Source organism: Pan paniscus, chromosome 9 (assembly GCF_029289425.2).
Source record: "Pan paniscus chromosome 9, NHGRI_mPanPan1-v2.0_pri, whole genome shotgun sequence".
NCBI lineage: Eukaryota > Metazoa > Chordata > Mammalia > Primates > Hominidae > Pan > Pan paniscus.
Window position 1 is genome coordinate 112,468,746 of NC_073258.2, and position 13,388 is coordinate 112,482,133.

Here is a 13,388-nt window from a genome sequence, read left to right on the forward strand (position 1 = left end):
TGGTGGTGGGAAAGGCTTTGTCCTCAAGCCCCACGAAAGGATATGCCACTGAGGGGTGGGAACGGGAGACCTGGCTTCTTTCTTTCTAATTGTATTCCTCTTAATGAGTAACAAATAAAATGAAAACCTTAAGTCTGCAGAATTTCTACATGGGCTTTCTATGTTGGTGCATAAAAATCTTAAAAAGTGATAAAGCATAGATCCCGTAAAGGATGAATCATTCATTCAGCGGGTGCTGGGGCCTTTGCTCTCAAGATCTAACTCCACCTTTCTCATTGCTTTTTAATGTCCATGAGCCTCACGGTCCTAGTGGACTTTTGGAAATGGAGTGGAAAAAGGAAGCAGGTGAGGTCAGAGATGGCCCAGGCCTGCGGGCCCGATGCTCTTTCAGGGTCTCAGGGAGTAAATGTCAGTCCCTTCACCCCGTGTGTATTCTGTAGAATGCAGTTGGATTCATCCTGCAGGCAGAAGCACATCTGATGACTGCATCCTAGGTGACAGCACATTGTCACACTCATGTTGTTTTTCTGCTCTTCCAGAAGCCCAGCCTTCTGTCAAAGGCCCAGAACACCTGTCAGCTTTATTGCAAAGAACCACCGCGGAGCCTTGAGCAGCAGCTGCAGGAACATAGGTGAGAAGGGGACTTTGGCCAAAGAAGTTGCTTCCTTTTCTGGAAGCCTTGAGAACACTGAATGTGTTGTCCTTTTCCTCTCACATTCGCTACTACTAGGAAAATAGGTTTTCTGCGTGTGTCACAGGCCCTCTGAGCATGATTACTAAGAGGATATCTCAGTATCCATGGAGGATGGTCCTGTCAGGCACTGGCAGCCCCACAGTGTACTTTGTTTTCCTTTTCTTCTAGCGTTTCCTCTTTGGGGTATGACTAGCTGCAAGCTTTCACAGTCAGTGGCCCAAAGTATGGAGGTGGGGTAGGCGGCACAGGAGCCTTCCGTCCTCCCTTACTATCATGTGTGCCCACAGCCTCGCTAGTAGAAGCAGCTTGGCCAAGGTAGACCTACCCTAATCAATCCATCAACTGCAGACACCTGCAGAGGCCAAGGTGTGATTATCTCCCCTTCTAGCCTCTCCAGAAGGGAAATCATCCTCTCATTGTATAAAGGAAAAAACTCGGAGTCAGAGAAAATGCATTCCTGCTCACGTTAGTACTGAAGGATCATCAGAACTGGGGGGCAAAACATGAGATTAGGTTTAAGAGACCCAACACAATTGGTTCCCATTCCCACTTGTTTTTGCTGACATGAGAGAGACTTAAGTAGAAGACTGAAGCTAGTGACTGGTATTGCATTTACATTAAAATTGCCATCACTTGAGAAGATTTAAAATTATTTCCTTTGATATTACCAATTTAGGCTCCAGCAGAAGCGACTCTTTCTTCAGAAGCAGTCTCAACTGCAGGCCTATTTTAATCAGATGCAGATAGCAGAGAGCTCCTACCCACAGCCAAGTCAGCAGCTGCCCCTTCCCCGCCAGGAGACTCCACCGCCTTCTCAGCAGGCCCCACCGTTCAGCCTGACCCAGCCCCTGAGCCCCGTCCTGGAGCCTTCCTCCGAGCAGATGCAATACAGCCCTTTCCTCAGCCAGTACCAAGAGATGCAGCTTCAGCCCCTGCCCTCCACTTCCGGTCCCCGGGCTGCTCCTCCTCTGCCCACGCAGCTACAGCAGCAGCAGCCGCCACCGCCACCACCCCCTCCACCACCACGACAGCCAGGAGCTGCCCCAGCCCCCTTACAGTTCTCCTATCAGACTTGTGAGCTGCCAAGCGCTGCTTCCCCTGCGCCAGACTATCCCACTCCCTGTCAGTATCCTGTGGATGGAGCCCAGCAGAGCGACCTAACGGGGCCAGACTGTCCCAGAAGCCCAGGACTGCAAGAGGCCCCCTCCAGCTACGACCCACTAGCCCTCTCTGAGCTACCTGGACTCTTTGATTGTGAAATGCTAGACGCTGTGGATCCACAACACAACGGGTATGTCCTGGTGAATTAGTCTCAGCACAGGAATTGAGGTGGGTCAGGTGAAGGAAGAGTGTATGTTCCTATTTTTATTCCAGCCTTTTAAATTTAAAGCTTATTTTCTTGCCCTATCCCTAACGGGGAGAAATCGAGCCACCCAACTGGAATCAGAGGGCCTGGCTGGGGTGGATGTTGCTTCCTCCTGGTTCTGCCCCACCACAAAGTTTTCTGTGGCAAGTGCTGGAACACAGTTGTAGGCTGAGGCTCCTGCCCTTCGGTCGAGTGGAGCAAGCTCTCGAGGGCAGCACTGACAAATGTGTTCCTAAGAAGACATTCAGACCCAGGTCTTATGCAGGATTACATCCGTTTATTATCAAGGGCAACCTTGGTGAAAGCAGAAAGGGTGTGTGCTATTGCATATATATGGGGGAAAAAAGGCAATATATTTTTCACTGAAGCTGAGCAACCACATATTGCTACAAGGCAAATCAAGAAGACATCAGGAAATCAGATGCACAGGAAATAAAGGAAAGCTGTGCTTTGTCATTGAATCCTAAGTTCTTAGCTGCTGATGCAAGTTGTCCCCCAAGGTCATCACAAAGCAGTGGGGCATGAGCTGTGTTTCAGGGGCCACTAAATAACAGCTGGTACTGACCCCAGAAACTGCCTTCATCTCCATTCGGAAGCAGGTGACACACCCCTTCAGAAGGTGCCCTGGGTTGCCGAGTGTCAGAATATACTCAGGACTCCAGAGGTGTCACACATGGAACTGACAGGAGACCCGCCACCGTGGAGGCAGGGGGCAAGAAACTCAAGAACGCATCAAGAGCACCAGCCCTGGGCCAGGGAAGACAGGCTCTTCCTGCAGTTTCTCGTGGACACTGCTGGCTTGGGGGCAGTCGGTCTCCAGGGTACCTGTTGTCTCTTTTCCGATGTAATAACTACTTTGACCTTACACTATATGTTGCTAGTAGTTTATTGAGCTTTGTATATTTGGACAGTTTCATATAGGGCTTAGAGATTTTAAGGACATGATAAATGAACTTTTCTGTCCCATGTGAAGTGGTAGTGCGGTGCCTTTCCCCCAGATCATGCTTTAATTCTTTCTTTTCTGTAGAAACCAACAGTTTCCATTTATGTCAATGCTAAATCCAAAGTCACTTCAGAGTTTGTTTTCCACCATGTGGGAATCAGCATTCTTAATTTCCTTAAAGTTTTGACTTGTAATGAAATGTTCAAGTATTACAGCAATATTCAAAGAACCACAGATGTGTTAACCATTTAAGCAGATCATCTGCCAAACATTATATTACTAATAAAACTTAACCAACACTTACAATTCAGTCATCAAAGTAAGTAAAAATTAGATGCTACAGCTAGCTAACTGTATCCCTAGAAATGATGAATAATTTGCCATTTGGACAGTTAACATCCAGGTGTTACAAAGTCAGTGTTAATTCTAAAGATGATCATTTCTGCCCTTTAGAATGGCTTGTCCCATCAGCAGATGAATGTGTTAAGCACAAAGCATCTTCCTTAAAGCACAAAGAGAGGGACTAACTGATGCTGCATCTAGAAAACACCTTTAAGTTGCCTTTCCTCTTTGTAGTTAGCGTCCAGGCAGGTGACGTGTGGAAAGTCTAGGGGGTTCCATTCTGGCCATGCGAGCCCAGCTCCTACCAACGTCGGTAACTTGAGCAGTCCCTGTTGCTGGCCAGAGACTGCCTGGTCGCCAGCGCTCACCATGGGTGCCAGGATGCTTCGCAGAGGCACTGTGCTCACGGTTGGACTTGGTGTCAGTGGGAAAGGGCAGTGTAGGGACTGTCATTTTTGTGATTTAATAACACACAGTGAAAATCCAGGAAGAATGAATTAAGCTTCTTCTGGGAGTTGTTTATTCCTGCTCGTGCTTAAGATTGATGATTTCGTGAAATAAAGAACATCATTTCATTTAAGAGATCATTTCATTAAGATCTCTAATCTGTTTTGAGTCTTTACAAAATAGCCAGTTATAAAATGGGGCTTGATTTGTTTAGACTGAAGGAAGACGTTTTCCCAAAATATACTACAGAAGTGCTACAATATTTGCGATATTAAAATGCCTGCAGATTGAAAATGGGGGCCACTCATTTCAGAACTGCAGGAATGGTATAGTTACAGATCGACATAAACTCCTGCCCCCCAACAATGCCATGAGCTGCTTAGCCCAGGAGACCTGGGAGCTATGGCAGGACGGTTAGGCCAGCCGATGAGCGACTGCAGAGAGGCTACTGGAAGGTTAAGGACCCAGAGAGAAATCGAGAGGTGCCCTACAGCAGCCAGGCCTATCAGGAGCCGTCACACACGGCAGCGGCGTGGACACCGGCCTGATGCAGAGCGTGACCCCTCCTGCTGGGACCTGTGTTGTAAGCTCCTATTTGCTTATCTTGTTTATTTCAAGCAGAAATCAATAAATTCCATAACCCTCTGTATTGACTGCAAGGTAAGCTGCTGAGGAGACTGGTTCTGTTGGTCAGTCAGGTGTTTGCTCAGCCCTGTCTGATCACCTGTGCTGCTCTGTCCCTAACTAGTGACCCATGGAAGCTTCCAAGCAGTTTTCTCTTCATCACTACTAACAAACAAAACACTAAGAAGGCTTAGTATCGCTCTTTTTCTGCGGGGCTACTCTGAAGTACTGACTTGCTTTCCAGTCTGATTCACGTTAGCAGTGTGTACACTACTGTATCATCATCAGCTTCATCACCCTGTAAACCAGGCTCCTCTGAAGAGACTTTGGTGAGATGAACGTGAGGTAAAAATTTCGTTCGGCAAAAAGTGCAATATGTGTGGTACTTTATTTTTTATGTTCTTTTTTTAAATCCGGGGTATTAGTCTGTGCTTTGGGAGAAATGCACTAGCTCTGCAATTTCCAGCTGGGCAAGTGTGTCTCTAGTATCTCCACGCAACTGATACACTGGTCCCTGTAAGGCAAACAGCATGTTAGCCCGACAGGAAGAGGGGGCCCACTTTCACATTCCCGGTGACACTGACCGTCCCCAGCTGCCCCCTCGCCACCTCTGCCTGCACTGCCCTCTGTCACCGTGGGAAAAGAAGGAGGCTGATGGTTCTCTATACCATCCACCTTGAGAATCCCTGGGTGGGAGAGCATCAGGGCCCACCAGGGGAGTGGGGATGGGGCTCAGGGGCTGTTCGTGCCCATCTGAGCAAACCCCTTCTCTCTTCCATCCACTTTTGCCTCCTAGGAAAGAAAAAGTCAGTGGCCCTTTCTTCCTCAGATATCAAGAACTCCCAAGTGTTTAAACCGTATGCTGGAGTCAGTGGTTGGGACAGACAGGAGCCCAAGACTGAAGCCAGCCCTTGCCTCTTGTGTCCCTTCCCAACTCTGGTGCTGGAGTAATGGGGTGCTCTGCATTTTGATGGGGAGCAAGGGAGGACCCCCCTGTAGGAGTATCGGCCTCTCCCCTGCCCCCTACCCTCTCTCGTGGACCGGTCTCCAGCAGAAGGGACTCACCATAAGACTGACCGACTCCCCCACCTCCACCCACACACCGAGTGTCATCAGTCCTAAAGGCAGGGAAACGCTCACGGAATTCTGCCCACGGGTTAGACGTGGGGAGAAGGATATTCTCAGCTCCAGAGTGATTAGGTGATCAGCCAGAAACTAAGGCAAGGTGACAAGCAGCAGCCTGGAGTCACAGTTGGTCCCAGGCGTGTGGGCACTAAGCAGCCTCTGGAGACATGCGGGCAGTTGAGGATGCAAGGACAGAGTGAGTGAGTGGCGCTCCTTTTTGGGGTCCTCCAGCCTCTAGTCAAGCCCCAGGTTCGTAAATATGTTTGTATTACATTTTAAAACCTGTATCAACAGTCACATTTAAGCTCCCTATTGGTTTAAAGAAAATTCATACTCCAGATAACTTTTTCCCATTCGACCTCCTGTAGAGACAATATGCAGTGTGTCATTTCACAGTCTCAGTCCCTGTGAACAGTGGCTGACACCGGTGCCGGGGCTGACCTGCTACACTCGAACTCCTAAACTGGGCTGCCTCTAACTGCCTCCTGGGAAGCCACCCGAGCCACTCGGTCTCTTTGTGCCTAAACATGAAAGGTGAAAATTGGAGAACAGGGAGGCTCGTAAGTTGGAGTCATTGTACAGGCAGGGATCTTTGATCATTTTGTTGCTTCTGGAATTTATTTAATTTTTTTTTTTTTGAGACAGAGTCTCGCTCTGTCACCCAGGCTGGAATGCAGTGGCGTGATTTCAGCTCACTGCAACCTCCACCTCCTGGGTTCAAGCCATTCTCCTGCCTCAGCCTCCCAAGTAGCTGGGACTACAGGTGTGTGCTACCGCATCCAGCTAGTTTGTGTATTTTTAGTAGAGATGGGGTTTCACCATGTTGTCCAGGCTGATCTTGAACTCCTGACCTCAGGTGACCCACCCACCTTGGCCTCCCAAAGTACTGGGATTACAGGCATGAGCCACCACACCCGACCTGGAATTTTTTTATAGAACTTATCTTCAGAGCAATGTATGAAAGACAAGAGCAGTATCGGCCGGGCGCGGTGGCTCACGCCTGTAATCCCAACACTTTGGGAGGCCAAGGCAGGCAGATCACGAGGTCAGGAGATTGAGACCATCCTAACACAGTGAAACTCCGTCTCTACTAAAAATACAAAAAATTAGCCGGGCGTGGTAGCGGGCGCCTGTAGTTCCAGCTACTCGGGAGGCTGAGGCAGGAGAATGGCGTGAACCCGGGAGGTGGAGCTTGCAGTGAGCCGAGATCACGCCACTGCACTCCAGCCTGGGCGACAGAGCAAGACTCCACCTCAAAAAAAAAAAAAAAGACAAGAGCAGTATCATCTGCCTCTGTTTCTAAACTGGACAAAGAGATTTTCTTAAAGTTTCTATCATCTCCCTTCTGACAGGTTCTACAGTGTGGCCTGAAGCACCTGTAATGTCAGAGCCCTTGTCTGGCCCTTGGTGGCAGGTGAACGAAAGCAGTGGAGCCTCTCACCTTCCAGTAGCCTCTCCCATTCTTATTTTACCATTTTTGTCCTAATTAAGGTAGCCTAGCTGATTCTAGAAGACTGACAGCCATCCTACGTGCACCCCCACCTTGTGTACACATCTTCTCCAGGCAGGTTTCAACCTATCAGCAGACTCAGGCACACACTGGGGCACAGATAGAGAACCAGGCGGCAGCAGTGCCCGCAGACCCACCCAGGGAGAGCTGTGATGGGTTCTGCCCAGATACTCTGCTCGCCCACCCACAAGGGAGCAATAGCTTATATTTGTACATTAGTTTTACCAAGCACTTTCACAAGTACTCTCTTCTAACCCTCACAACAATTCTATGAAATTAGCTGGGGAGATACTGTCCTTATTTTTCACAGCTGAAGAAACCAAAGCTCTGGGAAGTTTGTGACTTCTCTGAGATCACAGCTGGTGATAGAAGGAGCTGGGACACGCGCTTGGGTTGACTGGCTTCTGGTTTTGGTTCTCTGGCTTCTAGCGCTGGAAGAAGCCCTCTCTTTCCCTTCTCTTTCCTCAGTAGCATCTGACTCTTTTCATAAGCAAACAGCTGTATAAACAAAGCCCCCATTTTGGTCAAGCACAGGGTGAATGTGACATTGTTCCCACAACCTTATTCTCCACTCAACAGCCGCCTGGCTTTGGGGAAGAGGCCGCCTTCAGGTGACAGTGCAGCTGTCCAGGTGGCCGTGCACTGAACCAGGCTGAGGGAGACAAAAACCCCGCAGACCCGCCTGCCTTTCAGCGTCCAGTTAACTGCAGAAGTTTAGGCTCACCTCAAAGATGTCTAGTTTTTCCAAGTTACAATACAGCAGTTTCCTACAGAACACCCCCCTCCTCAATTGCCAAGGGGCCGTATTGCACGGCATCAGGCCACCACTGCAGGCCAGCAGATTCCACCCCAGGAACGGTCATGAACTCAGCCTTTGTCTCAACGAGGGGCGTAACATTTCCTTACAGTCAAGCCCCATCAAATAGAAGTGCTTATTACTTTTAGGATTAAAAAAGTAATAACAGACTTTGACTTAATACTCTGTCTTTTCAGAGGCAAAGTGGGTGGGTAGAGGGGAGCTTTAAAAATAGAAGTACAAAACAACATCCTGGAAACATATGACCCCAGATGGAATAATGTCACATTCCCCAGTGCAGATAATGGGCTGCTGCTGGCTCTGTGGTGTCTGTCTGCAGAAGATTTGCTCAGTCAAGGAAATTCAAGTGGTGAGACCTTTCCACCATGGGTGGTAAGAGAAACCTGCCTTCACCAAAATCTCTGAAGGGGAAAGAAGTGGAGAGAAAGGTTTGCTTCACTTCGGGGACTGCAGTTTGAGAAATAAAAGGGATACAGAGATATCTGCACTTTGTAGAAAGGGCAAGATTATTTGCTTATATCTGAAGGGAGGTGGGTGGTTTTGCTGGATGTTTGGTCTGAAAGAGTTACTTTTGATAAAGTTAATCTAATTGTAGTTATATTTTCTGTGTGCTTTTTTTTAATTACTAAGAAAAAAATTGGTGAGTTCAGTAGCTTTGGTATTATGAGTGCAAATCATAATAGCTCCAATGTGAAAAAAAATCAAAAGTATAACTTGTCACTTAATGTTAGAAAATTGCCTAAAATGCAGTGTAATAAATAATCTTTGTACCAAATAGTAATTTAAATGGGGTAATTTTCTGCAAGGAAAATGTACTGTTTTTATGTTTCCAACCCTCTTGAATTAAAATAAAAACAACTTGTTTTCTAAGAGCCCGGGTGATGTGAATGTCAGGTTAATGCGATAGGGTTTTTGCCTCATCGGGCCTTGGGTGGAATTTTTAGAGTACGGAAGGTGGCTGTGTTCTCTGAGTTCTGGTGCTCATTTCAGGCTGCAGAAAAGGACAGTGGATAATATGTTCTCATTGACGTCAGCAGGGTAAATACCTTGCTCCGAATCGCCCGAGTACACGTTAGCCGCTGCAGATCGCTGACGGAAGCACTGCTAACCGCAGCCTGCACAAGGACAGGGCCCCGCTGGGCACTGCTTAATTACTGCTCCTTGATTCTCAGAGTCCCAGGGCAAAGCGCATCAGCCCAGGTAGCCTGGGCAAGGGCCTCATGCCACGGTAGGAGGAGGGGAGGCAGATGCAGGGGGCCCCGAGGACAGGCAGCTGCAGGGCAGGGGCTGGAAATGGGAGGGGAGGTGCTGCGAGCTGCCAGGCAAAAGACACTGCTACTTAGTCACGATGTCACATCTTGTCTGGGGTCTGCCAAAGGCCTCGACACTGCACGTGCGCTCACACAGTGCACTCCCTCACACAGGCGGGGCACCCTTTTGAGGCCCAGCTCCACGCCCTCAGGGTGCTGGAGGCACCATGTGCCAAGCTGCTCTCCTGCATCCTGGACCTGTTTCAGTGCCAGGCCCTGAGTGAAAGGCCACTGTTATATCCAGCTTGCTGGCAGCAGGATCTCGACTGAAATTTGGTTTCACTCAAACCATTCCAATTGAGCCCATGCTATAGAACAGAGACAGTTCCCTCCCTGCAGGGTGAGCCGCTGGTCTCTGGGTAGCAGTGGGAAGGTGCAGTCGGCAGGGCCCACACTGGCAGAGGCTGGAAGGAGCGGAGCCCTCTCCACCAACGTCCACTGCTGCCTGACTCTGCTGACACTAGCTCAGTTCTGCCTTAAACTGGTGGTTACCCCTTGGCTACCCAAAATTTCGGTATTGCTGAGTTTCATTTCTTTTTTAAGGAAAGCACTAAATTTCAGTAACAATGTTTTCCCTTTCCCACCAGATTTCTCCATCATTCTTATTCTGTGTTGCCAAAAACAACTCCAATGCCCCAGGATGCAGGCAAAATAACAGACCAGTGGCCAGCCAGGCCCCAACCCCGCACTCCCCAGGACACCCTTCAGTTCTGCAGCCTTTGTGAGTCGAAGGCTCCAGTAGGGTGGGGAAGGAGAGCAGCAGGGAGGCCTGCACCCGAAACCCAGGGCCTCTGCCCAGTGGATGGAACCAGACAGCAGTGCCTGCACTTCCCAAGTTCTCCATCAAGACGCAGGACAGGTGGGAACAGGGCCCAAGGTTCTGTTCCTGGCGAGCAGCTGCTTTCTGCCCCATTAGATCTTAAATCGAGGACTCAGAGATCCCCTTGACATGCAAGCTATGGACTCTTCCCAAAGAGCATGTACACAGACCCAGAACTTCGGACACAGAATTTCAGGACAGGAGTTGGTTCCTGGGCCCCCGAGGCCCCCCTCCCCACCAGGGACCAAAGTTAGGAACCCCTGACTCAGCCTCTGCTCTCTCAAAAGTTCTTGGCCAGGTGCTGTGGCTCACACCTGTAATCCCAGCACCTTGGGAGGCAGAGGCAAGTGGATCACCTGAGGTCAGGAGTTCAAGACCAGCCTGGCCAACATGGTGAAACCCCATCTCCACTAAAAATACAAAAATTAGCCAGGTGTGGTGGCGGGCGCCTGTAATCCTAGCTACTCTGGAGACTGAGGCAGGAGAATCACTTGAACCTGGTAGGCAGAGGTTGCAGTGAGCCGAGATCGCACCACTGCACTCCAGCCTGAGTGACACAGCAAGACTTCATCTCAAAAAACAAATAAACAAACAAACAAAGCTCAGAGGGACCCTCCCTGCTGATGGGTTCTCATCCCTCCCTGGGTGGATCCAGGTGACAGGGAGCCTCCTGCTTGCCAGCAGCCCGTGGGCACCATGGGAGGAAGTTCTGGGCTTTGTGCACTAAATCCTGGGTGCTATGTGGCTACAAAGGAAATGTCACCTGCACAGAACATGGCTGCTCTGCCCTTCTCATTTCAGCCCCACCAGTGACTTCAAAAGCTGAGCAGCCCTTGAGCGATAGATTATCGCACAGGAATCATCCTGGACAACGTCCCTTAGGAGGCAGATGTGGGTCCTGACTGAGGCGAAGGGGCTGGGCCCTCCCTCAGACACAGGGGCCACTGGCACACCTGCCTCCCCGCAGGTATGAAGCTGTGCCCACAAATCACTCAGGCCAAACCCAAGGTCAGGCAGGGCAGAGAGCTTGCCAGGCGCCTCGGCCACTGTTCTTTCCAGCAAGCCTTCCTGCTGCTGCCTCCCTTTGTCCATGTTTCTGGGGGGATTTCCTAGGGCAGACTGACTCAGAGCTGCTCTGAAATTGGCAAAGAGAGATTCTAAGCCCAGGGAAAGCATGAGCTGGGCTGAGCCCCCGAGCCAGCGCAGTGTCTGGGAGGTAGGAGACAGGAGGGAGCCGCAGCATGGGAAGCGGACTTCCCCTGGAGCCGAGCCCCCAAAAGCTGGATGAGCAGAAAAGCTCAGAAAATGTGGGCCCAGAGGAAAATGAGGCATTAGGGATTGAGCTTCTCAAAGGGAGAACTGAGTCACTCTCTCCTCAGGTCGGCTGGGACAGTTCTGGCTCCAGCTCCTCACTCCCCAAAAGTGAGATGCCCAGAGTGGGGCTGACTGACAAATCAGACCCTGAGGAGACTGTTCATTGTCACCCCAGGGCCACCCACATAGTTGGGGGTGGGACACAATGGAATGGAGGAAAAGCCCACCAAGCCCTTTCCTCCAAGCATGCCACACACAGCTCCCGGAGCGCACAGCCTTGCCTGTCTCTTCTCTCTGGGATCCGCCAGAACTGCCTTCCAGTCGCTACAGAGCCCAAATGCTTAGCAGCGCCCCTGTGCCAGCAAAGTGAGGGCTGAAGGGCAGGCAGGCAGTGGAAGGGAACCAGGGATGAGAGGGCCAGGCAAGGAGGGCTAGGCACAGAGCAAGCCTGGGAGAGCAAGGCCCGGCTCCCACCCAGCCCGGGAGCCACCACCTGGCCCCCCTCCAGGCAGGGACAGTCTGGGAGGCAGCAAAGAACCTCTGACAGAGGCCTCAGCCCCTGGCGCCCTCTCAGCCCTGCCACTAACCCAGGCAAATCTTTGTAAAGGCTGGTGTCTCCAGTGGTAACTTGGAGCACAGGCTGGCTGGTTTCACCCCAGGGTTTACTGCGAGGGGCAAATGCAGCCTGGCCTGGCACTCCTGGAAGACCCCCACTCCCCTGGAGGGCTGTCACAGAGTCCCACTCTGCCTATCTTACTTTAACTCTTGCCTGCCCCAACACTAGGTACAGAAAATGGCTGCTTCTTGCCTGTGAGCTCTGTCTTCACTGACTTAAGGGTGGTTGTGCTGTTCTGAGCATCTGCTCCAGGCTAAGAACTGGGAACTCTGCCCCAGGATTTCTGAATTTTCGGAAATGAGTTCTAGGCATCAGACATGGGTACCACAAACATAAGAACATCCCTGAGAATCTATGTCACAGGTAGGAGGACTTTTTTATCTCCAACTGTTAGGTCAAGCTCCAGTGTGGAAAAGACTTGGAAGGCCTGGGGGAGTCTTTTTGTGCGGACAGCTCGGCCCCTAGGCCCCACAGTGGAGAGGGCACTGACAGGAGGTCAGCCTAAGGACCTGCTCCCGTGGGCCCTGTCATCAGCCTACGTCTGACTTTCCCATGGACTTCAAGGTCCAATTGCCTTAGCTGGAGGCCACTGGGGATGGGACTGAACATCCCTGGGCTTTGGTCTTTGTCATCAGTCCTCAGTTTGACTGGACTCACATCTCCTGTAGTCTTTCTGGGTTCAAGAGAACAAAATCCGCTGGCCAAGAGGTTGGCCCTTAAGGAGCTCCTCCCCTTCATACACTCCCAGCAGAGCTCCTCAGAGCTGCCCTTGAGACCCCCAGGGCAGCGCGAAGGCCCTGCCAGCCTAACTCTGTGGGAGGAACAGGACACGCAGCTAGATGCTAGAGGCTGGCTCTAGGACAAGCGAGGTTCCTGAGCTGCAGAATGGCTCCAGCCTCAGGCCCAGAACAGCCTGGTTCACCAGCAGGTGCTGATTAAATCCAGAGAAGAGACCCGCATCGAAAGGCACAAGTCAGAGACCCTCAGGGCCCAAGGGACTCTCTGAGTTTGGGGAAAATAAGGCAGGCAGGAAAAAAACCAGAAACAAGAGTAGAAGGGGCATGGAAGGCAGAAGATGGTCTTAGCTGGGACGTGGCGCAGGGGCTGGTCTCGGGTCAGTGTGTGTACAGGACAGACTGTGTGCAGAGAAAAGGAAGAGGAGGGTGGGCGCAGTCAGGCAGTGTCTGTAGCCATTATTTATGGATGCTTCACTTGATTTTAGTCTCCAAACCTGGGCTCGGCATGGAGACTGAATGTCCCTCACAGCTGCTCCTTCCTGCAATAACAAGACTGACATCACTGTTGTCAGGGAAATGGTGTTTTGATTAAAATCATGTGACAGCTACTTGGTGATTCAATAAACAAATCCCGTTAACCCCTGCCTGACAAGGCCCCGTCAGCAGCTTCAGCGGGGGCACCCTGTGTCCCGTCTAGGAGTGAGCCGCTGCCGGACCCGGGGC

General features: G+C 50.7%; 2 protein-coding genes across 7 annotated transcripts in view; one reads left to right on the plus strand and one right to left on the minus strand.

The window, feature by feature from the left end:
* Positions 1–8,743, plus strand: part of SIK2 (salt inducible kinase 2) — a 128,790-nt gene extending 120,047 nt beyond the window's left edge. The window contains exons 14-15 of the mRNA XM_003805437.6: positions 540–631; positions 1,371–8,743. Coding sequence (XP_003805485.1) covers positions 540–631; positions 1,371–2,004 — 726 coding nt within the window. The 3' untranslated portion in view covers positions 2,005–8,743. The remainder of the gene's footprint in view (positions 1–539; positions 632–1,370) is intronic.
* The window catches only part of PPP2R1B (protein phosphatase 2 scaffold subunit Abeta), a 43,799-nt gene continuing 33,484 nt past the window's right edge, over positions 3,074–13,388 (minus strand). For 2 of the 6 annotated variants that reach the window (XM_014346992.4, XM_063608773.1), the window contains one exon: positions 3,074–4,930. In XM_014346992.4, coding sequence (XP_014202478.4) covers positions 4,838–4,930 — 93 coding nt within the window. In that variant the 3' untranslated portion in view covers positions 3,074–4,837. Of the gene's footprint in view, positions 6,085–13,388 lie in introns of all 6 variants that reach the window. The other 4 variants (XM_055094825.2, XM_055094826.2, XM_014346993.4 and 1 more) reach the window with 3 other exon arrangements.